This window comes from Squalius cephalus (genome assembly GCF_949319135.1).
Source record: "Squalius cephalus genome assembly, chromosome: 12".
In the NCBI taxonomy this organism is placed as follows: domain Eukaryota; kingdom Metazoa; phylum Chordata; class Actinopteri; order Cypriniformes; family Leuciscidae; genus Squalius; species Squalius cephalus.
Window position 1 is genome coordinate 24,934,174 of NC_137133.1, and position 24,400 is coordinate 24,958,573.

General features: G+C 47.7%; 1 protein-coding gene across 1 annotated transcript in view; it reads left to right on the plus strand.

The window, feature by feature from the left end:
- The window catches only part of lama4 (laminin, alpha 4), a 143,441-nt gene that overhangs the window by 74,969 nt on the left and 44,072 nt on the right, over positions 1–24,400 (plus strand). The window contains exons 19-21 of the mRNA XM_079887731.1: positions 5,476–5,661; positions 13,943–14,082; positions 16,701–16,865. Of these exons, the coding sequence (XP_079743857.1) occupies positions 5,476–5,661; positions 13,943–14,082; positions 16,701–16,865 (491 nt within the window). The remainder of the gene's footprint in view (positions 1–5,475; positions 5,662–13,942; positions 14,083–16,700; positions 16,866–24,400) is intronic.

Sequence of the window (24,400 nt, forward strand, 5' to 3'; positions counted from 1 at the left end):
TCAGTCGGATCCTTGCTCCTCGAAATACACACACTTCTGAGGTACATTTTCCATTATTATTATTCCTCACAGCGCTGCGAGACGGTGTAAACAAGTAGGCTACAATGATCTGATTAAACTTGTGTTTTCTCGAGCTGATATGGGGGCGTTCACAGTTTGCGTGGATTGCCTCAGCCATTTGCGTTTGAATAGCGCGCGCTCTCCGTGGGCGGAGTCACATTACAAGTAATTAGATGAGATGAGAATGACTGACATCTCGCTCTTTTCTTACAGATTACATGAACTGAGAATATTTGTTTTTTATATAAATTACTTCATTTAAAAGAAGAGAATTCAAGCTTCATGCCTGTGTCTGTATGCCTGATTGACTGAGTATTCGCTGAGTTATTGTTCATTTTCGGACGCGTTTCAGAATGGACTACACTGACAGAGAGAAGGCAGAACTCGCTTCGTGTTTATTTTTCTTTATTTGGCAAAAAGCACAACACTTTGTTTTTATTGTGAGTATACACAAAAATAATACACATTTAACAGAATCGATTGATGTATGAAACTTGTTTGTAAAATCAAAGTCAAAAGAGTATTTCGGGTCTCAATTCAACTGATAAGGAAAAAAGCGAGCAGATCACGCCGGCGTGATTGCCGACCTCAGAGGGTTAACACTCCCACCGGGAGGTTAGCGGGTACCCGTTGATGGCCCACGCATGTAGGGACCACAGCTCTGGGCGAGGATGCTAGATCGAGCCCTTGGCCTGAGAGAGGAGGTCCTTCCTCACTGGTATTGGCCATGGGGCAGTGCTTGTCAGCTGCATCAGAACTGGGAACCAAGCCTGGTTCTTCCAGAATGGAGTCACAAGTAGCACTGAGCATCCGTTTTCCCTGATTCGCTCTAATACCTGAGGCAGGAGCGTGACGGGGGAAAAGCATAGAGCGGGCAGCGGGGCCAGACGTGGGCCAGCGCATCCCTGCTCTTGGAGAAAATCTCCGGACAGTGAGCGTTTTCTTGAGACGCAAACAGGTCTATCTTTGCTCTGCCGAATGTCTTCCACAGCAGTTGGACTGTCTGTGGGTGTAGGGACCATTCTCCTGCCGGAACATTGTTTCTGGACAGTCTGTCTGGTCCCAGATTCAGGTGGCCTGGCACGTGCGCTGCTCTCAGCGAGCGCAGATTGTGCTGAGCCCAAACCAGGAGGCGCTCCGTCAGCCTGTAAAGGTTTCGGGACCTGATACCTCCTTGGCGATTTATATTGGCCACCACCGACATGTTGTCCGAACGGACCAAGACGTGGTGTCCTTTTATCTGGGGACAAAAGTGCCTCAGCGCGTTGTCGACTGCCATCATTTCCAGGCAGTTTATGTGTAGAAGCCTTTCCCGTTCTGACCACTGGCCAAAGAACGGTCTGCCCTTGAGCAGCGCTCCCCATGCCGAGGTGGAGGCATCCGTAGACACCACCTTCACACTCGAAGTCCCCAGGCTTACACCTAACCGGTACCAATCGGTCACACTCCAAGATTTCAGAGCTGAGATGCATCTCTGATCGATCTTGAGGCAAAACAGACCGGAGGCCTACGCTCGAGGCTGTACTCACCATGCGCTGAATGTTCAGTCTGCGGTGTGGCGATAGTTGTGCTTTCATAGACAGCGAGTCCAGTTCTGTGCCCAGAAAAGATATTCTCTGACTGAGAGACAGTGAACTCTTCGCCCAATTGATTTTGAGACCTAGATTCTCGAGATGCTCGAGTAATATGGTCCTGTGTTCCATGAGCTCTGAGTGAGATCGGGCTAGAATCAGCCAGTCGTCCAAGTAGTACAAGACTCGCATGCCCCGAAGTTTCAGGGGTGCAAGTGCCGCATCCATGCACATCGTGAATGTACGGGGTGCTAGGGACAGGCCAAACGGCAGGACTGTGTATTGATATGCCTGGCCCTCGAAGGCAAATCTCAAAAATCGCCTGTGACGTGACTCTATTTGTATTTGGAAATACTCGTCCTTCAGATCTATTGACATAAACCAGTCCCCTTGGTGAATTTGCGCGAGGATTTTCCTGGTTGTGAGCATTCTGAACCGGCGTTTTGAAAGCACTTTGTTCAGCTGTCTTAGATCTAGAATGGGTCTGAGACCCCCGTCTTTCTTCGGTACCAGAAAATATCTGCTGTATAGACCCCCTTCGCTCTGAGCTTGAGATAAAGGCTCTGTGGCCCCTTTGCTCAACAGTTTCGCTATTTCGGCTCGAAGTAGATGTGCTACTTCCTTTTTTAACGTAGTTTAGATTCGCGCTGCGTAACGGCGGGGACGTCGAGCGAACTGTAGCGAATAGTCTCTCTTTATAATGTTCAGCACCCATTCTGATACCCCGGGAAGCTTTGCCCATGCACTTGCATGAATAGCTAGGGGTTGAATGAAATCTGGGCTCTGGTCGTGACATAGTGTCAACCGGAGAGCTTCGGTGTGCTGTAACACAAACGTCGCACTTGTAGCGTTCGAGGCGGGGGGCGCGCTGATCACAGCGGGCAGCCTGCCCGCGCTTGACTCTCCTATAGCGGGTTGCCGAGGGAGAGCGAGCGGGGGGAACCCCGTAGGGCTTGTCATGTCTGTGAGTGAATGTGGGCGCGGGACAGCGGGCACATTTACTACACTGAAAACACCGTTGGCTTGAGCTGACTGTATGTGTGTTGGTTTCGTTTTTACAGAAACCATGCAGTGTGTAGTGTTTGTGGGCACTGGGTCGTGGGCACATTCACTACATTTAATGCACAATCGACATGAGTCGATTTTATGTGTGCGAGCCCTGGAGTGTGGCGGGCTGTGCTTGTGTGTGGGAATGAACACTGGCTTGTGGGCATTTTTACTACACTCATAACACCATCGGCCATGGCCTGAATACCAGAAAATACACTCTTTATGGGATTATCTGGGTCGCCGTAAAAAACGGTGTTTGTGTGCAGGCAAACGGGCTGTGGTACCAGCTTGTTTACTGCAGAATACACTGGAACAGTCGCATTTTCTGGAACTGAACGAGCGAGAAGTTTTGGTGAAAGTCTGGCCGCAGCGGGACTTGAACACCGTCGTTTTCCTAGGCTGGCTAGGAAGACTTTGGGGCCTCGGGCTTTACCTCAATCTTAGGCCGGGGCCCACGCGGCGGGGTGCGGTGGCCAGCAGAGCGAGAGCGTGGTCTTGGGTCCCGGGCCTGTCGACGCTGCGAAGTGGCGGTGGGCTGCGGCTGCGGCTGGGAGCTTCGAGCAGACGGCTGTCTAGAGCGGCCTGCCGCGGAGCTGGAGCGCTTAGGCAAAAAGTGCTTCATGGCCTGTGATGTTTTCTGCACCTCAGCGAATCTATCCGCGAAATCCTTGACGGATGATCCAAAGAGGCCGGCAGAAGAGATGGGGGCGTCGAGGAACGCGGAGCGCTCAGAGTCCGGCATCTCAGAGAACATGAGCCATAAGTGTCTCTCCGCTACGGTGAGAGAAGCCATGATCCGCCCTATGGCCTGTGCAGCGGACTTAGTGGTGCGAAGAGCCAGGTCCATGGCGCTTCTCAAGTCCGGCACGCTGATAGCTTCCAGTCCTTCCTCATCCAGCTTACTGAGAAGGTCGGCCTGGAAGATCTGCAAAATGGCCATCGAGTGCAACGCAGATGCAGCCTGTCCAGCGGCGGTGTAAGCGCGGCTGTGTATGGCTGAAGTCGTGCGGCAAGCTTTAGAAGGCAGCGCCATCTTGGCACGCCGTCCAGCAGAAGGCGGGCAAAGATGGGCCGCTACAGCTTCTTCCACCGGAGGAAGAGAAATATACTCTCTGTGTTTAGCACCGTCCACCACGGAGAATGCTGCAGAAACAGAGGTACGGACCCTGGCTGAGAAGGGGGTGTTCCAGGACTAAGCGACTTCTTCGTGAGGCTCAGGAAGAAAAGGCGCAGGTCTTGAAGACTGCGAGACGCGGCCCCTTTGCAGGAAACATCCATCCAGCCAGTTTTGCGCAGGTTCCGCGGGCACAGACCACTCAAGGCCGAGGCTCGCTGCGGCCTGCGTGAGCAGACGCATCAGTTCTGCTTCAATGCTGGCCCTTTTCCCGGCAGGCTCGCGAGCAGAGGGGAATGGCGACTGAAGGCGGCGAGTTGTTGGCCAGCGGCTTCAGATGCGAAGGCTCGTCCCGCAGAAGGCTTTCTCGAACGGCGCGGCTTCTTCCTCTCCGGATCCAGAGATGCGAGAGCTTTGCTGAAGAGATGAAAAATCGGATTCTATCAGCCTTCGAGCCGTATTTATAGGCCCTAGCCACGCCCGTTTCAGCGGGACGTGACGCAGGATCTGACGTCATTGGATCTGACGTCACGAAGGGCCTCTCTCGATAGGCTGCTGCAGTTGCCGCAGGGCACCCAATAGGCGCGCAAGCCATCTTGCCTATGTCTGCATGCTGCCGCAACGCATTTTACATTATTTCAAAATTAAGGATAATTTTTGGCTTCAATATCTCGCGGAAAAGAGTTTTTCCCCTAGCGTAAGATATTACGCAGTACGAGAGACCTCTCGTAAGAGAACAGCGTTTTTTACGGCGTCATATGGTGAGATGAACAGCATAAAAAGCGGCGCTTTCCATGCACACTAAAACGCCGTTTGTAATATGGTGTTTGTAATTTCAACGCCATATTTTGCGCAGTCAAATACGGTTTAAAACGTCGTATTTGATGGCGTTTGGCTGTAAACGCGATTAATCTATAGCGTAATTCTGAACCACTTGTCTTGCCATATGAATGAGCTTGCGAGTTCCCGTTTCCTCACGTGTAGATCTGTTATCCTCTCGCGATAGTCATTTACTGCGCGCGCCAGCATCAGTTGTGCGCTCTGTTAATTTTGTCATTGATTTTTCCGCCATAGTTTGAACACTGATGTGTGTCCACAGTGTGTGTAAACAACAAGCCTAAAATTGTAAAGATCCACCCACTCCCTTTTTTAATTATTCCCATAAATCATAAACAGTGGGTTCCAGATTTCCCCCTACTCTTACGTGCTGTACAATGATGCACAAATCATTTTATGCCGGACTGCTTCACAAACGGTTGTCAGTTCAACGCTGGATTTGCACAAAAGTTGTTTCTGAAAGATTTTTTAGATTTGATTAATTAAATCTATTTAACTCCAAAACAAGTATATAAAGGTATGCACTACTAACCATTCAGAAAAGCCAAGTTGCAGTCTAAAACTTTTTCCTGAGTCTCTCCATCAGTGTCCGGCTCTAACATGTAAGGCTGAACACCACTAAAACGGGTTTAAACTGGAAACCATGATTTTAAATGAGACCATAAAGTTCACTAAGAGTTCTAGTCAAGTTTGAGACTGCTCTTGTTAGAGTTCCATATTCCATTTGACCAGGGTTGTATTTCTACACTAGTATTGCATTTACATTATATGTGTATGTGCATGTTTGAATGTTTATGTTATAATACACATATGCGAATGAGTGTGTTTTTTGTGTGTTTCTAGACCGGACTCCGAGACGTCTGCAGTTCACTCAGGAAGTGGCTGAGGGGACTCTGAACCGCTCTGCTGAAGTGCTGCAGAAAGTGTCACCCATCTTGAAGAGAGTGGAGGAGTGGGACGGCAACATGAAAAAAGAGGCATATTCTGCTGCAGCGTTTGACCGCACTGTTCTGTCTGCTGGCGAGGCGGGTATGGTAGACTTCCATCAACACAGAAAAGTTCTATATATAGAAACTATACATCCATTTACAATGTCAGGGCTCGGACCAGAAAAGTTATAGTCGCAGATTGATGTTTGCTTTATGCAAATAACATGCAGCTTTGTTGGTTAAGTCCAATGTTGCATAATTTAACGACAGTGTGTGAGCATAGACTGTGTGAGAATTTCATAAAACGAAAGCATGTCCATTGCTGGGTTTATGCTGAATGCATTGTCATAAAATGATGCAAAAACACCCGACAATGGAAAGTCTCTTCTACAGCCAGTAACGTACTCGGTTACTAATGTAACCTCGGTTCTCTCTAGAAGAGGGAACGAGTATTGCGTAAGGTTAGCTTACGCATCGGGAAAGTCTTCTTTCTTCGAGATCTGAAGCCAAAAAATTATCCTTAATTTTGTATACATTGTCAACGCAGTGCAGCAGCCGACAGACCTAGGCAGGCTGTATAAGCATGCTCATTGGCTGCTCGGCGGCAACTGCTTAAGCCTATCGGTGAGCGCTCTGAACGCGGCAACCAATGAGGGCTTCGCGCCCTCCACACCCTTCTAACCGTCAGAATGGGTGTGGCCAGCGTGTATATATTCAGCGCTCATAGGCTAAAATTCTGGTTTTCACAGTCTGAAGCGCAAAAGCTCGTGGCGCGACACGGCAGGTTACGCAATACTCGTTTCCCTCTTCTAGAGAGAACCGAGGTTACATTAGTAACCGAGTACGTTCTCTTACGAGAGGTCTCTCGTATTGCGTAAGGTTAGCTTACGCATCGGGAACCCTTTGTCAACGCCGTGTGCGCCGAGCATCCAGCCCATGAATCCCAGGGAAACCGGGGAAAACACTCTGCTGGGAAATGTGGCCGGTCGGAGAGACGGGCCAGCGCAGTACAGGCACTTCATGCAGCATATGAAATAGAGCGGCGCGGCCGGTCTATAAACATATAACAGTACAAACAGTAGGGCCCGCAGAGCGAGCCCATACAGTACATAAGCACTCATAAGGGTAGGAGAAAAACGACATAGTCGGTCTCACATGAAGGGAAAAATTCCCGCGCGACAGAGAATAATACGGGCGGCCAGCAGCGCGGGCCAGCACCGACAACAGCGCGTAACGGGAAATAGGAAACAGAGCGGATCAGCCGGTCTGAGTCAAACACTTCACCCTGAGTATAGTACCAGAATAGCGCCAGCATATGAACGTAGTCTGCACACGAGAAATGGGCAGAGCATACATGTCACTTATGCTGACAGTATTTTTGCCTGTAGGGCAGGAACTTCCAGGTTATAAAACCTCACGAATGTTGACGGGGAGGCCCAGCCCGCCGCCATACAAATACCGTGATTAGAAATTCCGCTGGACCAGGCCCACGACGAGGCCATGCCTCTAGTGGAGTGGGCTCTGATGCCCAGAGGGCACTGCAGGTGTCTGGAGGCATAAGCTGATGCTATCGCGTCCACTATCCACCTGGACAAGCTCTGCTTCGAGGCGGCAAGACCCTTGGTGCGTCCGCCGAAGGAAACAAAGAGCTGCTCTGAACGCCTGAAAGCGGCGGAGCGCGTGATGTAAACTCTCAGCGCCCGGACAGGGCATAGGAGGTTATCACTGTCCCCACTATCGGATGCTGGCAGAGCCGAGAGGGACATAACTTGTGCCCTAAACGGGGTTCCAATCGCTTTGGGGATGTAACCGTGTCTCGGTCTGAGAATGACTTTCGAGTCATTCGGCCCGAACTCAAGACATGCAGGGCTAACAGATATCGCGTGCAAATCACCCACTCGTTTGACTGAAGACAGAGCTATCAGAAAAACGGTTTTAAGCGACAGATACTTTAGATCCGCGGATTCAAGCGGTTCAAAGGGAAAAGCCTCTAGGGCCACTAGGACCAAGGACAGATCCCACGAGGGAACCGAGGGGGGCCGCGGGGGATTCATCCGTCTAGCTCCTCTGAGGAAGCGGATAATGAGCTCATTCCTTCCCATTGCCCGGCCGCGCGTCGTCTCAGCGAACGCTGCAATAGCGGCCACATATACTTTGAGCGTGGAAGGGGATCTGCCCTTTTCCAACAGCTCTTGTAAGAAGGAGAGCACCCGCGGGACCCCGCATGCGCGCGGATCCAAGTTTTTAGTAGCGCACCATTTAGAAAACACCGACCATTTAGACGCGTAGAGCCGTCTCGTGGAGGGGGCTCTCGACTGTGTGATCGTGTTCACGACCCTTTCTGACAGGTCAACGGGTATCCGTTGATCACCCATGCATGCAGCGACCAGCGCTCTGGATGGGGATGCCAGATCGATCCACCGGCTTGGGAGAGGAGATCCTTTCTCACCAGGATCGGCCATGGGGGTGAGTGCGACAGCCTCACTAGCTCTGGGTACCAAGTTTGGTTTTCCCATCGCGGGGCTATAAGCAGCACTGAGTGGTGCGTTTCTCTGATCCTCGAAATGACCTGTGGCAACAGGGAGATCAGAGGAAAAGCATACAGCGGGAGGCTGGGCCATGTCTGGGACAGCGCGTCCTCGCTCTTCGAATAAAACTTCGGGCATTGAGCATTGTCTTTCGACGCAAAGAGGTCGATTTCCGCTCTGCCGAATAGGCGCCAGAGAAACTGGACTGTCTGGGGGTGCAGAGACCATTCTCCCGGGGGAATGTTGTCCCTGGACAGTCTGTCTGGACCGACATTCAGGTGGCCCGGGCACGTGCGCGGCTCTCAGCGAGCGCAGCGAGTGGTAAGCCCACACGAGAAGGCGTTCTGTCAGCCTGCACAGATTCCTGGATCTGACACCGCCCTGTCGGTTCACATAGGATACCACGGACGTGTTGTCCGAGCGGACTAGCACATGGTGATCCCGTATGAATGGGAGGAAGCGCCTGAGCGCGTTCTCGACCGCTATCATCTCCAAACAGTTTATGTGGAGGCATTTTTCCCGGTCTGACCATAGGCCAAAAGCCAGTTTGCCCTCGAACAGAGCGCCCCAGCCTGAGGTGGAAGCGTCCGTCGAGATAACTTTGCGGTGTGAGATAGCTCCCATTGTCACTCCCCGCTGGTACCAGTCGGCCGCTAACCAGGGCTTCAGAGCTGAAACGCAGCTCTGAGTCACTCTGATGCGAATACCGCCGGAAGCCCATGCTCTGTGAGGCACTCGGGCATTCAGCCAGCGTTGTAGCGGGCGCATTCGTAAAAGACCCAGCCGAAGCACTGCTGCGGCTGAGGCCATACAACCCAGTAACCTCTGAAATGTTTTGAGAGGTACGGTGCTGCCCGGCCGGAGGGACGCGGCCAGGCGTCGAATGCAGCGCGCGCGCTGTGTCGACAGGCGGGCCGTGTACTGATATACCTGACCGTCGAAGGCGAATCTCAAGAATGGCCTGTGACGGGGTATTATCTGGATCTGAATAGCACGCGTCTTTTAGATTGAGAGATATAAACCAGTCCCTCGGGCGAATTTGCGCGAGAATTTGTCTGGTTGTGAGCATTTTGAATGGTCTTCTCATAAGAGCCTTGTTCAAACGTCTCAGATCCAAAATTGGTCTGAGAGCTCTGTCCTTCTTGGGAACGAGGAAATAACGGCTGTAAAAGCCCGACTCGCTCATGGAAGGGGAAACCGGTTCTATAGCCCTTTTGCACAGAAGTGTAGCTATTTCTGCTCGAAGTAGATGTGCTACTTCCCCATTCACTCTGGTCTCGATACGCGCTTGAAAGCGCGGAGGGCGGCGAGCGAACTGCAGAGTATAGCCCTGTTTTACTGTGCTTAGCACCCGTTCTGATGCGCCTGGAATAGCTTCCCACGCTTTTGCGTGTGCAGCCAGGGGCAGAATGGCCTCCGGGCTCCGATCGCCGCGCATCGCGGGCTCGAGAGCTCGAAACGGAGGGGCGGGCGCGGCGCGCGCACTCTTGGTGCTTAGATACGGCGGATCGCACGCAGCGATAGCTGGCCGTTTTACACACAGTGTCCCGGTGGCTTTAGACGGGGAACATAAAGTGTGAGGCGCGACGCGCGATGGCGGCGTGGGGGGCGAAAATGTTCGTTAGTATGTGTGAGCGCTCGAGGGCGGGCACAGGACTTACATTTAAAACATGACCGGTCGTGCGAGGCCGTGTGACAGAGCGGGCAGTGAGTAGGTGTGTGCACGGAGAAGTGGACACGTGACCTACTTTTAACACTAAAGCGGCTTTTGCCTGCTTCATGAGAGTGGGCTCTGTGAGAGACACGGGATGTATAGTGCTTGTGTACAGGGGTGAGCACAGAAACGTGGGCACATTCACTGTACTAGAAACACATACGGCGTCAGCCGTGCAACCAGACAGGTTGCGAGAGGCGGGTTCGCTTTCTGTAAGTAAGAAAGACTGGCCGCGAGCTCGGAGAAGCAAGCAGCATAAATTTTTATCTGCCCCGAGAGCTGGGATCGAACGCGGATCTCCCGCATGAAAGCGTATGATTCTGCCACTGAGCCACAGGGGAAAACACATTAGCTTTCAGTTAGCGCGAGCATATAAAAAGCGACCTCATGTGTCGCGTCGGCGTTTGTTTGCAGGCGTGCGTGTGTTTAAAACAGGCTCGTTTACTGCAATAGTAATATTTCCAGTCGCCTGAACTTAAGAGGGGACTGAGAAATGTGTGAGGATTGGCGGTTGTCCAGCCGTAGCGAGACTAACACACTCTCTTCTTTTTTCCCCGTTGAGTGAGGCGCGCACGCTGAACGCTGCTCGTGACCGTCCGCTTTGTCATCCCTTGAACGGCGCAATCTGCGCGGCCCAATGAGGGAGAGAGCGGGCTTGTTTTCTGTATGTAAGAAAAACTGGCCGCGAGCTCGAAGAAGCGAACAGCATAAACTTTATCTGCCGCGAGAGCGGGGACCGAACCCGGGTCTCAAGCTTGACAGTCTAGGGTTCCGCCACTGAGCCACAGGGGAGAATACATTAGTACTCGGTTAGCGTCATCATGTCTTGTGACGGCATTTGCTTGCAGGCGAGCGTGTATTTATAACAGGCTCGGATACTGCAATAGTAACAATTCCAGTCGCCTGAACTTAAGAGGGGACTGAGAAATGTGTGAGAAATGGAGGTTATAGTCCAGGCCACGGCGGGACGAAAACACTCTGTTCCCCTTTCACCGGTGAGTGACGCGCGAGGACGGAGTAGCTTTCTTGTAACGTAAAGAGAGCTCCAAGACCGTCCGCTCCTGCCATCCCTTGTGAGCGGCGCAGTTTGCGCGGCTCGAACAGAGGGAGAGGAAACTCGCTCCGAGACCGTCCGCTCCTGCCATCCCTCGTGAGCGGCTCAGTTTGCGCGGCTCGAACAGAGGGAGAGGAAACTCGCTCCGAGACCGTCCGCTTCTGCCATCCCTTGTGAGCGGCGTAGTTGCATGGCTCGAACAGAGGGAGAGTACGGGTATCTATCACATTCGCCTCATCTCCTGACGCGGCGGCGGCGCGGGCGAGAGCCGGCGGTTGTGCGGCCGGGAGGGAGAGGGCGAGAGAGAGCTCGAGGGAGAGGTTCCGGCGAGCTCCTCAGTCACAACAGTCTCCGGTGGTCGCTGCGAGCGGCGCTTCTTATTGCGCGGCCCGGCAGGGACAGGCCGAGCGACAGCTTGGTCGAAAGCTTCAAGTCGAGCCCGCAGGGTCGACATTGAAAGCTCTTCGCACTCGGAGAGTGCGGTGGCGGCGTGCCCGCGGCCCAGGCGGAGAGCGCAGAGAGGTGGCGGTTTCCGTTGCTGAGCGGGGCGCGGCACGAGCCGCAAAAACGAGCCGTTTTTACAAAAACGCCTCGTGCTCTTTTAGAATACACACAGAAACAGTAATAATGTAAAGGATATGTCGCCGGATAGCGTAGCAGGCACGGATGGCTGAAGGCGGCGAAGACGGCCGGCTTCCTCAGGCGCTGTCCTAAGCTTGCTGGTCGCTGGTTTCAACGGCGGCGGCTCTCAAGATCCAGCGATGCGAAGAGCGTCGCTGAAGACAAGAAAATCTGAATTTTAGCCTATGAGCGCTAAATATATACACGCTGGCCACACCCATTCTGACGGTTAGGTCTGTCGGCTGCTGCACTGCGTTGACAATGTATACAAAATTAAGGATAATTTTTTGGCTTCAGATCTCGAAGAAAGAAGACTTTCCCGATGCGTAAGCTAACCTTACGCAATACGAGAGACCTCTCGTAAGAGAACAGATAGTGATCTTTTAATTCAGTGGTAGTTTCATAGCCAAAACTTGTTTATTCATTTAAGTGTATCTGCCATGTTATGTTACACCAACTGAATGTATTCAGCACATAACCCCATAACTTAAAAATACATTTTCTCATAAAAGCAAAAACAGAACACAAAGAGTCAAAAATGGATGGAAATGTTGGGTAACACTTTACAATACAGGTGCACTAATATGCATTAATTCATGCACAGATAATCATGTGTCAATGTATGACTCATGAAGAACTAAACCATTAATTAATGATTACTGCATCAGTAACTAATGAAGATTCTAAATGATTAATAGATTAAGTAATATATGAATTATTAATTAAATGTGTCATAATATATTAATTCCTTAATGCATTAATCACCACAATGGGTTGAAGTCATGCACTTAAACTTCGAATTGTCTGCTTTAATTAATCATTAACTAATGATTTGCAAATGTATCATTATGTTATGACTTTACTTGAGGCACATGACTATTAACTAATTGTTAAGTAATATGCCATTTTGGTTTTGACATCCGCACTAAGCCATGGATTTCAATTTCCAACCATCTACAACCAAGATTTCACTGAGTCCGATGAACCTTGTTGTTCATGCACAGGAATATGTCAGGTTAAGCTTGAGGTCGTGGTACACTGAGAACATGCGGCCGAGCACTGCTATTTCATAACACTGTGTCTAGACTAGACAAAGGCAATAGAACATCCATTATAGTCAGTGATACTACACTGGATGCGGCACGACGCTACACAACAAAACCCCGACAGTAAACTGATGCCACATTCTATTTCTGACGTACTCCGAGCTCTTGTGCTAGTTCATTTACGAAGGACAAATGGACTTGCAATGGTCTGTCATGTCCAGTGCAGACAGCTAGTCTCGTCCAGTTTAAACACAGTGTAACAGCGGTCAGGAGTTCAGATTCTGGTGTGCTGATATTTGTGTGCAGCCCAACTTAACCATCCTTCAAACATATTCACCGACATTACATTCACTGCATGTGCAAACTGTCAAAACCCATAAATGGCATATTACTTAATAATTAGTTAATAGTCATGTGCCTCAACAAGTAAAGTCATAACATCATGATACATTTGCAAATCATTAATTAATAATTAATTAAAGCAGACAACTGGAAGTTGAAGTACATTGCTTTGACCAATTGTGGTAATTAATGCATTAATTTACACTTTTAGTTAATAAAATATGTTATTAAGAAATTAATACATTATGACACATTTAATTAATAACAATTCATATATTACTTAATATATTAACCATATAGAATCTTTATTAGTTGCTGATGCAGTAATCATTAATTAATGGTTTAGTTCTTCATGAGTCATACATTAACACATGATTATCTGTGCATTAGTTAAGCATGAATTAATGCATATTAGTGCACCCGTATTGTAAAGTGTTACCAAATGTTGTTATAAATTAGAAATAATTTAAAATATTGCTTTAAAATAGTTAAAAGCAACTAAAACTAATTAATAAAATATATATATATTATTTGGGTTTGCCATATCTATGCTTATTTCAGCATAAACTTATTCCTCTAATGCACATGTGACTTTTGAGGCATTTAAAAATAATAAACGGTTTAATGATCCGTTTATCATTAACGGATCATTAATGTTGACATAAACATTATCATTAATGTTTAATGATAATGGTTTAACGGTTTAATGATCTACAGAAAAATAGTGAGAGCTTTGGTGATAACTAAGCTAATATTTAATTTAATTAATACTAATTTCTTGCTATAAATGACATCAAAAGTGGAAAAGTTCGTCAGAAACGTACATTTACACACAAACTGACCACCAACCGAGAAGTAGAAATAAGAAATAAACACACTGGTTTGTATTGCAAATAGTTTTACCATTTACTTCATTTTCTTATTCTTCTAGTTATTTATATAGCCTAAAGCAGCTAATGAAATTTTTGCAGGATTATGAAGATTGTTGCTAATGATTTGTTACTCACTCACTCACTCATTCACTCTCTCTCTCTCTCTCTCTATCCGTGTGTGTGTGTGTATTTGTATGTGTTTAGTCGAGGACCTGTCAGAGATCGTGCCAGAGCTACTCGATAAGCTGCGTGTGGTTGAAGAGAAAAAACCTGTGAATAATGTCTCCACAAACATCATGAAAATCAGAGAACTCATCGCACAGGCCCGCAGTGTCGCGAAGAAGGTACACCAGGCAATAAACATAAACATCATTTTGACTGACCCACTTGTAGAGCACAATACATTAAGTCACATTACGAATCTCCATTCAGATTTTTTTATTTATAAGCCTTTCGACACTGACCTACCAAAAGTTAACGAACTACACAAAATATTCTGTGAAGAATTACCCATAATCCAGACATGAGATGCACCAATCAAAGAAGTTGCTCTGACCATAGAAACAGGAACTGAGGCAAGGATTATCATGTTCAAAGAGTTATGACAAAAGGCCACACACACAGCTAAATTATTTTTAGCTGCCGGGATAGGTACATGTGTTTGGCATCTTGTCCTATCTTTTAAATCTGCAGTCAGTCCCTACAGTTTTTCACGATTCCGCGATCGCTGAATACAACGCAAAATCAACAAAATGTCGAATTTTTTTGAGATCCTGCATAATTCCTAATTTAACCGGAAAATAATAACAAAAATGAAAAAGACCTCACAAAACATTAAATTATAATCATCCAATTGAAATATCTCTAGTTTAATTAAAGTTTCAATGCATTTTTACGTGGATACAGATGTTGCGGGAAAAGGGGAAACTCCTTTTCCTCTATTTACTGAAGCCTATAATGTAAAACGCATTTTGCAGCTGCACAGCTAGCACAGTGAGTGTCTGGCTCACTCATTGGCTGTGCTGCGGCAACTGCACATCCATTGGCGCGGACCTTATGCGCCAGAGAAATGAGGGCGCCGCCATCTTTAGAATATTGTCTTTGAACTTCCGTTTTTGCGGTCGCTCTGTATATTTCTATGGCATTGCTGTCCAGGAGTAATTAGCTCTTGAAGTGGATTTACTTAATGCAAAGTTAATGAAAGTTATCATGAGGACTGTAATGTTTAAAGCAGATGTCTTAACAAATGTCAGTAAACCGGGAAGATTTTAAAACGAGCCATTCATTCATTAAACGCAAGATCGCTGTGAAAATACAGACCGGAAGACAAAAGACAACGAGCGCAGCGCTGAAAAAGGGCGGAGCTACATAAGGTCTATATTAGTCCCCGAAAAACGCCATTTTAGCAGGTTTAACGTCTGAAGCGACAACTTGCCAGGTTACTATAGTGCGGCCGGCTACGCAATACTCGTTCCCTACTCTCAGGGAATTGAGGTTACAATAGTAACCGAGTAGTTCCCTTTCGAACGGTCACTTCGTATTGCGTAGCTATACGCAGTGGGGGCGCCATTCAAAACGCTGCACTATAAGTAACTTATTGCCTACTGCAGCTCAGGACCCCTCAACTCAGGATTTACACACAGTTCTACAGTATAAATGACTACATCTGCTGTTAATATTTACATAGGTCAGGTAGAAAAATTGGCCATAGGTTGTTTTAAAAGTTAATTTGATTAGACCAAAATAAACGAGCTTTATGCATTTTGTTTGTGATTTGTGTCATGTATGACTATTGTGCATCTGACATAATACTATTATGGTAAATGTGATGTCCTAATTATAAAATATAAAAATCGCAATTTTTTTCACAAATTTCTGGAAATTACCACCACAAAATCAGTCATTTTGATCGCAAAAATCACACACAAAAATCGTGAAATCCTGGAGGGACTGTGCAGTAGTCTGAAGTAACTGTGTCTGACTGTCTCGCAACAATCCTCTGCTCAGTCATGTGTACACAGTTGTTTCCGTCAACAAAGTTCCACGCAAGAGTAATAAAACGTTTTGCTGAATTTTGAAAGTTTTATAAATGCTTGTATTTTCAGATCAACACTTAAAATTATTTAGAATATCATCCAATTATCAATAAATTTCTATGGAGTGTTAAATTCACTAGCTTTTCCCTTACACTTGTGAGTTTTGCAAAGGACTTTTACGGGCTTTTCCCAAATCACGGAAGTGACCTCGACGTCCGGGTTAGCGGTAGCATAAGCCATCAGGCAAGTGTTATTTAAATAAACTCCTGATGTACTTACAAACTTTCCAATCCCTCGTTTTATGAGTACAGAACCTTGTACTACTGTAGAAGTTTAGTACCATTCTGGGCATTATTAGTGGGGTAATTTACGAGATACAACCTTGGATCCATTAGCGCCTGCACTAAGCCATTCGGCTGATGTCTCTAAATAAGCTCTAACTTTAATAATGTTGGTCAACTCTGGGGGTTGGCTCGAGGTCATGGTGCAAAGGACCCTAGGTTGAAATTAAGAATCATCCCTTTAAAGAAGCTTATGCTAAATGGAAAAAGCAACACTGCAAGAGAACATTATGTGAAGCAACTTTGCAGCATAAACAAAGCACCTCTATCAATGGTGGTTTAGATGCATCTTTGGTTGCCAATATTCCTTTGATCAAAAATATTGTATCCCAAATGGTGAATGCTTTTTGTCATGTTTTAAATACTAACATACTAAAGTACGTAATTAAGTGCTTGATTGTTGTTTTAACTGTACTGTGTTATTTGATATTAACTCACATTTTAAATGTACTAAATTGCACCTTCATCATTACAAATGTGTGTATTTACAAATAATTTAAGTGCATGGCATACAAGTTTAATTGGAAATGGCATTCAATTATTATTATACTGCATTATTATACTTATTTTTTTCTCTAATTGCAGGTGCAAGTATCCATGAAGTTTAACGGCCAGTCTGCCGTAGAGGTTCATCCCTACTCCAACCTAGATGAGCTGAAGGCGGTCACGTCCATCAGTTTCTACATCCGAGTGGACCCAGACAAAGACCCGATAGAAGATCGCTTCCTACTGTACCTCGGAGACAAGCAAGTGAGCACTAGTTAGAAAACTGGGGCCGAAAGGGGGGAGAGAATGACTATCATTCATTCAAACACTGGTCCATTCAGGAATTGAACACATTAGGCCCTATTATAAACCCTGCGCAATGCAGAGCCAAGCACATTGCAAGTGTTTTTTGCTAGTTTCAGTTATAATTAACGAAGTTATAATTTTTACGTCCTGCGCCACGTTGTTTAAATAGCAAATGCATTTGCACCCTGGTCTGAAAACGATGTGTGTTCAGGTGCATTTTGATTATGCATAATGGTGACCAAACATTTTCAATAAATCACCAACACGTAAACCCCTGTTAATTCTCAATAAGAACTTCTATAGCCGTATGACTGAAATAAAGTAAATCTGGGTAGTAATAAGTGAAGCTGGAAGTGCTGTTGTTTAATCCTCCTCTGCTTAGATCTTGAGAGATTTAATGTATTTTATCTTCAGTTGATTTCATCTAAGGCTGTGGCTGGAAGTCAGCTGTAGTTCTTGTGTTCCCTTTCAGTCGCTCACGTTCGACGTAATGTCGTCGTGTCAACGTAATTGGGATCACTTCATGGAGCCCTATCAACTTCGAGTGTCTACAGAACGAGCCAATGAACGCTGCGCGCCCCCGCCCCGCAGCGCGGGTATAAACAGGAAGCGGGCGCACGCACACATTGTCTTTCACTTCGGAGCCGAGCTTCTATGAGACTTTGTCTACGAGAATTCAGCGCTTTTGAAGACTTCAAAGGAGATCTACTCTCTGATTGCAGTGTTGGTGTGACGGCGCGATCAGCGGTGGCCGCGAGCATTGCAGCTCACAACTGCTGTTTTCACAGCACTATTGTTTGTGCCTGTGTGTGTGTGTCGGTTCGGTGGGCGTTTCCCCTGTGTGTGTTCATTCACACTGCGGCTACCCCTGGGTGCCTCAGCACTAAGAGAATGTTTTCCAACCTTTTTTTATTTTTACTAAAAGAGCAACACAAGCGTGACCCTGCGTCTTTTTCAAGATGTCATTCTGCTTGTGCGTTTCTGGATGCCGTCGTTCCCGGGGCCAGCAGATGGCCACAGTAGTTGCCTCTCGTGTTTGGGCATTCAACATGCTGAGGCAGCTTTTGTGGATAGTTCATGTTCCCATTGCGGGAATATGACTATCTCAGCGCTTAGATCGAGACTCGCTTACCTCAAGGGAGGTGCAGTCTCCTCGCCTATGCCCCGATCTAGCGTTTATTCTGCCCCGCAGAATAGACCTACTTCGGTGCATGACCAGGGTGATCTGAGGATTACCGTGAGGGCTTCCCCGTCGAGTCAACCTCCGCGGGCCCCTCACGCCTCACAAGCACTGTTGCCATTGGGGCACCTTAGTGAACGTCTTGGTCCTTCTTGGTCCTAAAAATGGAGCGCAACTGGAAGAAAACAAAACTAGAGGTATTTCGCATTTCATGGAAAGAGAGCTCGATTGCATACAGAGAGGCTTTAAAAGCTGCTGCTTATTTTTCAACCCTATTAGAAGAAAATAAACATAATCCTAGGTTTTTATTTGAAACAGTGGCTAAACTAACGAAAAAGAAAGCTTCAAACACAGAAGTTTCCAAGCAGCACAGCAGTAATGATTTTATGAACTTCTTCACTTATAAGATTGATAATATCAGGGACAAAATTATAACTATGCAACCGTCTACTACAGTATCGCATCAGGCAGTGCATTGTAGTCTCCCTGAGGAAAAATTTGATTCATTCGTTGCTATAGGAGAGGAAGAATTTACTAAACTCGTTAAATCATCTAAATCGACAACATGTATGTTAGACCCTATACCTACTAAGCTACTGAAAGAGATGCTTCCAGAGGTCATAGATCCTCTTCTTAATATCATTAATTCGTCTTTGTCTCTAGGATACGTACCAAAAAACTTTAAGCTGGCTATGATTAAACCGCTTGTTAAAAAAACGCAACTTGATCCTACAGAATTAGTCAATTACAGGCCGATCTCGAATCTACCTTTTCTGTCAAAGATACTAGAAAAGGCAGTATCTTCACAACTGTGTTCCTTTTTAGAAAGAAATGATATCTGCGAGGATTTTCAGTCAGGATTTAGACCGTACCATAGTACTGAGACTGCTCTCGTTAGAGTCACAAATGATTTGCTCTTATCATCCGATCGTGGTTGTATCTCTCTATTAGTGTTACTCGATCTTAGTGCTGCATTTGACACTATCGACCACAACATTCTTTTAAATAGACTCGAAAACTATGTTGGCATTAGTGGAATTGCACTAGCATGGTTTAAATCATACTTATCTGACCGTTATCAATTTGTAGCAGTAAATGAAGAGATGTCTCATCGATCACAAGTTCAGTATGGTGTACCACAAGGCTCAGTACTAGGACTGCTGCTGTTCACTCTGTACATGCTGCCATTAGGAGATATCATTAGGAAACATGGAATTAGCTTCGACTGTTATGCTGACGATACTCAGCTTCCATATTTATTCAAAACCTAACGAAACTTACCAATTCACTAAATTAACAGAATGCATAGCTGATATAAAAAATTGGATGACTCGTAATTTCCTACTTCTAAATTCTGAAAAAACAGAGATTCTAATTATTGGACAAAAAACTTCCTCACGTAATAACCTAGAATACTGTCTAACACTTGATGGCTGCTCTGTTAAGTCTTCGTCGTCGGTTAGGAACCTGGGTGTGCTCTTTGATACCAATCTTTCATTTGAAAGTCACGTGTCTAGTATCTGTAAAACCGGATTTTTCCATCTTAAAAATATATCTAAATTACGTCATATGCTCTCATTGACAAATGCGGAACAATTAGTTCATGCTTTCATGACATCAAGGCTAGATTATTGTAATGCTCTACTGGGTGGTTGCCCTGCACGCTTAATAAACAAACTACAGCTAGTTCAAAACGCAGCAGCTCGAGTTCTTACCAGAACCAGGAAGTATGACCATATTAGCCCAGTTCTGTCAAAACTGCACTGGCTCCCTATTAAACATCGCATCAATTTTAAAATATTGCTGATGACTTACAAAGCACTAAATGGTTTAGCTCCGCAGTACTTGAGCGAGCTCTTAACGCATTATAGTCCTTCACGTCTATTGCGATCTCAAAATTCCGGCCAGTTGATAATACCTAGAATATCAAAATCGACTGCTGGCGGTAGATCCTTTTCCTATTTAGCACCAAAACTTTGGAACAATCTTCCTAACATTGTCCGGGAAGCAGACACACTCTGTCAGTTCAAAGCTAGATTAAAGACACATCTCTATGACATAGCATTCACATAATACATTATAGACTTCTATAATTCAGTGTTAGGCTGCATAGATTAGGTCAGCTGGAACCGGGAACACTTCCCATAAATCCTGATGTACTTGTTACATCATGAGAAGAATGGCATCTACGCTAATTTTAGTGTCTTTGTTTATCCCGAGGTCTTCCCGCAGCCTGCCGGATCCAGGCCGTATCCAGATCTGACGAAGGCCCTTCGCCTGGACCCGATGACAACGCAGTGCTGAAGTGCCAACTAGTCTCTCCCTATGGAGGATCCCTTTCCCACTCTACAGATAAAGCGTCGTCGGGAAAACTCAATTTGCGTATCTACCCCGAATTGATAAAATAAAATAAAATTCTGAATCAAAACTATAAGGAAACACCAGTAATTTGTTTAGGCTTGGTTTGTAGGGAATAACAAACCTGCACACATATATTCAAACGCACATAACTATAGAACCAATTCTTAATGCGCATGTGAACGCCATCAGCGTTTCTCACAGGATCGCTTTTAAAGTTTGTGTAGAGAGAATGGTGTCTTCTTGGCGGCCCCTAATTTAATAACAAATGATCGTTGCGACGGAAGCGAATCAATCAAAACTAACTTTAGCTGTAAAATAACTTTATTAAAGGGGGGGTTACAATGGTGTTTCATGTATTCAGAGTTGTTTACAGTGTTAAAGAGATGGATTCTCATGCTAAACATGGGCAAAGTTTAAAACAAATATTTTGGACGAATAACGGAGAATTTCTGTGCCGAAAATCTTACTTCCGGGTTGGTACAAGTTTCGGCTGTTTTTTTTCGATCGTGGATCTAATGACGTAGATGAGAGTGGAACTCCTTATATGAGCATTTCTCTCGGAAAAGCTCGCCCGCGCACACGTCAACCAGAGGAGAGCGAGACCACGCACATCAAAGCGCTTCAACAGGAAATCATCGGCAGCCAGCGCTGCATAGGATTTGTTCAAGAATGTCTCCAAAAAAGTGTGTTTTTGGATGTGAGGGAAAGCTTACCGTGTTCAGTTTTCTAAAGAACCCAGTGTTACAGGAACAGTGGATGCAGTTTGTTTTTCTGGGGCAGCAACAGAGTGTACCAAGTGCGGTTGTGTGTTCTGGTCATTTCAGTGACGAATGTTTTATTAACAAGGCCCAGGTCGAAGCTGGATTTGCAAATCGTTTGCTATTAAAACGTGGAGCGGTCCCAGTGATAAAAGACCCCATTCATGTAAGTACAACTGGATCAGATTTCTGTCTTTTGCTGGAAATCAAGCACTACCGGTTGACTCTATAGCTCCGCCTCCAGGACTTCGGCTTTTTCCGGAGAGAATCGGAAAGCTGTATTTTTCTTTTATAAATATAATAAAACTAAACACTTTTTGGAGATATTAAGGATGCACTACTACTCTATAGGTACTCAAGATTAACATGAGATTAGGTGAAACTGTGCATGTTATGTACCCTTTAAAGAACCGCTATAAAGCCAAAACATTCTCTGTTACCTTAAATTATACGTTTATCTCTGTAAAGCTGCTTTGAAACAATCTACATTATTAAAAGCGCTATATAAATGAAGATGACTTGACTTGACTTCTCTGGAACGACCAACCGTTTCCTTTGGGGCTCCAGCTGACGATCAGATGTCGATCGCAGCATCGGAGGGGGAGCTTCAGTCCTCTGGAGATGACGACTCGGCTGCGTTGCCCCCTTCGGGGCGTGTAGCGTTGTCCGAGACCGCTCCAGAATGGGCGGCTATGCTTTCCCGGGCCGCCGGGAAGGTTAGGCTTGCGTGGAACCCTCCACCACGTCCTGAACCTTCTCGGTTGGATGATTGGTTTCTCGGGGCGGGCCGTGCTGGTTCTCAGTGCGCCGTCCCGGTACCTTTCTTTCCGGAGGTGCATGAGGAGCTTTCTAGGACGTGGAAGGCACCGTATAGTGCCCGAAGCCGTTCAAGTGGCTCCTCCCCCCTCGCCACCCTCGACGGCGGGGCAGCTAAGGGGTATGTGGATATCCCCCCAGTGGAGCGGGCCGTCGCGATGCAACTGTGTCCGGCGTCCGCCTCCTCTTGGCGGGGTAGTCCACGCCTCCCGTCCAAGGCCTGTAAGTTTTCGTCCGGTCTAACGGCGAAGGCTTACAAGGCCTGTGGACAGGCTGCTTCCGCCCTCCATGCCATGGCGCTCTTGCAGGTCCACCAGGCCCAGGCGCTCATGGACATGAACGAGGGTGGTTCTGACCCAGAGCTCCTTCTGGAGCTCCGTGTGGCAACCGACCTCGCCCTCCGGGTGACGAAGGAAACCGCACGTTCAGTCGGTCAGGCGATGTCCACCTTGGTGGTCCAGGAGCGCCACCTTTGGCTCAACCTGGCGGATATGAGGGACACCGATAAATATCGGTTCCTGGATGCCCCTCTTTCCCAGGTTGGGTTGTTCGGCAACGCGGTCGAGAGCTTTGCCCAGCAGTTCTCGGCCGCACAGAAGCAGACGGAGGCCATCCGGCACATCCTGCCCCGGCGGACCGCTGCTGCTCCCACCCGTCCACCGGCCACAGACCCTCCGTCTACTCGTCGCCGAGGTCGGCATCCTGCGGCGTCCTCCACTCCCGCTAAGCCCCAGCAGCAGCAACCATCTAGGTCTCAGCGTGGAGCAAGCCGTAGGAAGCCGACCCCGCCCGTCCATGCCGCTGCCAAACCAGGAGGCAAGCGACGGTGCAAACGACCCTGAGACAGGCGGCCCAGAGGTGGATCAAGTTGCTCTTCAGGAGATGGCGAAAGCACCACTCCTTCCCCCGGTGGAGGGACGGGTGGAGAATCTTTTGTTTCCTTTTATTTTTGTACCCACATTTTCAAAAAAAGAGCAATTTCTGAAACCTCTGGGCCCCAAGAGGGCGCGCTTGGCAGTCAACGACGCCGCCATGCCTTGTCACTCCCGAGCCCTCTTTCATCGCCAGCAGGCAGCAGTGGCTGTGTCCCGGACGCACTGACGCCTCCGCACACTCGCTCTGCCCTTCGACGGAAGCAGGTATGTGCTGCACCACACACTCAGACCCCACTTCGGGCCGCTGTGCCGTCCGAGTCGGGTCCTTGCATTCCGCCGCGCTGCCCCACCCCGGGTACGTCTGTGGTGCCGTTGGTCCCGCTTGCTCGGTCTCTGGGAGCCGTCTCGCTGGCTCATCCGTACCATCAGACTCGGCTATGCGATTCAGTTCGCCCGGCGTCCCCCTGCTTTCAAGGGCATTTTGTTCACCCGTGTTCTGGCGGACAGTGCTCCTGTGCTCAGGGCAGAGATCGCAGTCCTACTGGCGAAGGACACGATCGAGCCGGTCCCTCCAGCCGATATGAAGACCGGCTTCTACAGCCCGTACTTCATTGTACCCAAGAAAGGTGGTGGGTTACGACCAATCTTGGACCTGCGTGTCCTGAACCGGTCCCTTCACAGGCTACCGTTCAAGATGCTTATGCAGAAACGCATTTTCAAATGCATCCGTCCCCAAGATTGGTTTGCAGCGATCGACCTGAAGGACACGTACTTTCATGTCTCGATTCTCCCTGGACACAGACCGTTTCTTCGCTTTGCGTTCGAGGGGCAGGCATATCAGTACAAGGTCTTACCCTTCGGGCTGGCCCTGTCGCCCCGCGTCTTCACGAAAGTCGCGGAGGCGGCCTTTGCTCCCATGTGCGACCGTGGTGTTCGCATTCTCAACTACCTTGACGACTGGCTTATTCTGGCCCAGTCGAGAGAGCAGTTGTGCGAACACAGGGACATGGTGCTCAGTCACATCAGCCACCTAGGGCTTCGGGTCAACTGGGAAAAAAGCAAACTCACCCCCGGGCAGAGGATCTCTTTTCTTGGTATGGAGTTGGACTCAATCAACATGACAGCGTGCCTCACCGAGGCCCGTGTCCAGTCAGTGTTGAACTGCGTGAGCACGCTCAGACGCAGAACAGCGGCACCACTGAAACTTTTCCAGAGGCTCCTGGGGCATATGGCATCTGCAGCCGCGGTTACGCCGCTCGGGTCGAGTCCCGAGATGGGCGTGGCAGAGCGGCTCGTGCCGGGTCCAAGTGACTCCGCACTGTCGCCAAACTCTCAGCTTGTGGTCGGACCCTTCGTTCCTGCGGGCAGGTGTTCCCCTGGAACAAGTGTCCAGGCACTCTGTGGTCTCCACGGATGCCTCTGCCACCGGCTGGGGGGCCACGTACAACGGGCATGCAGCTTCAGGTCTGTGGACGGGGCCTCAACTGCATTGGCACATCAACT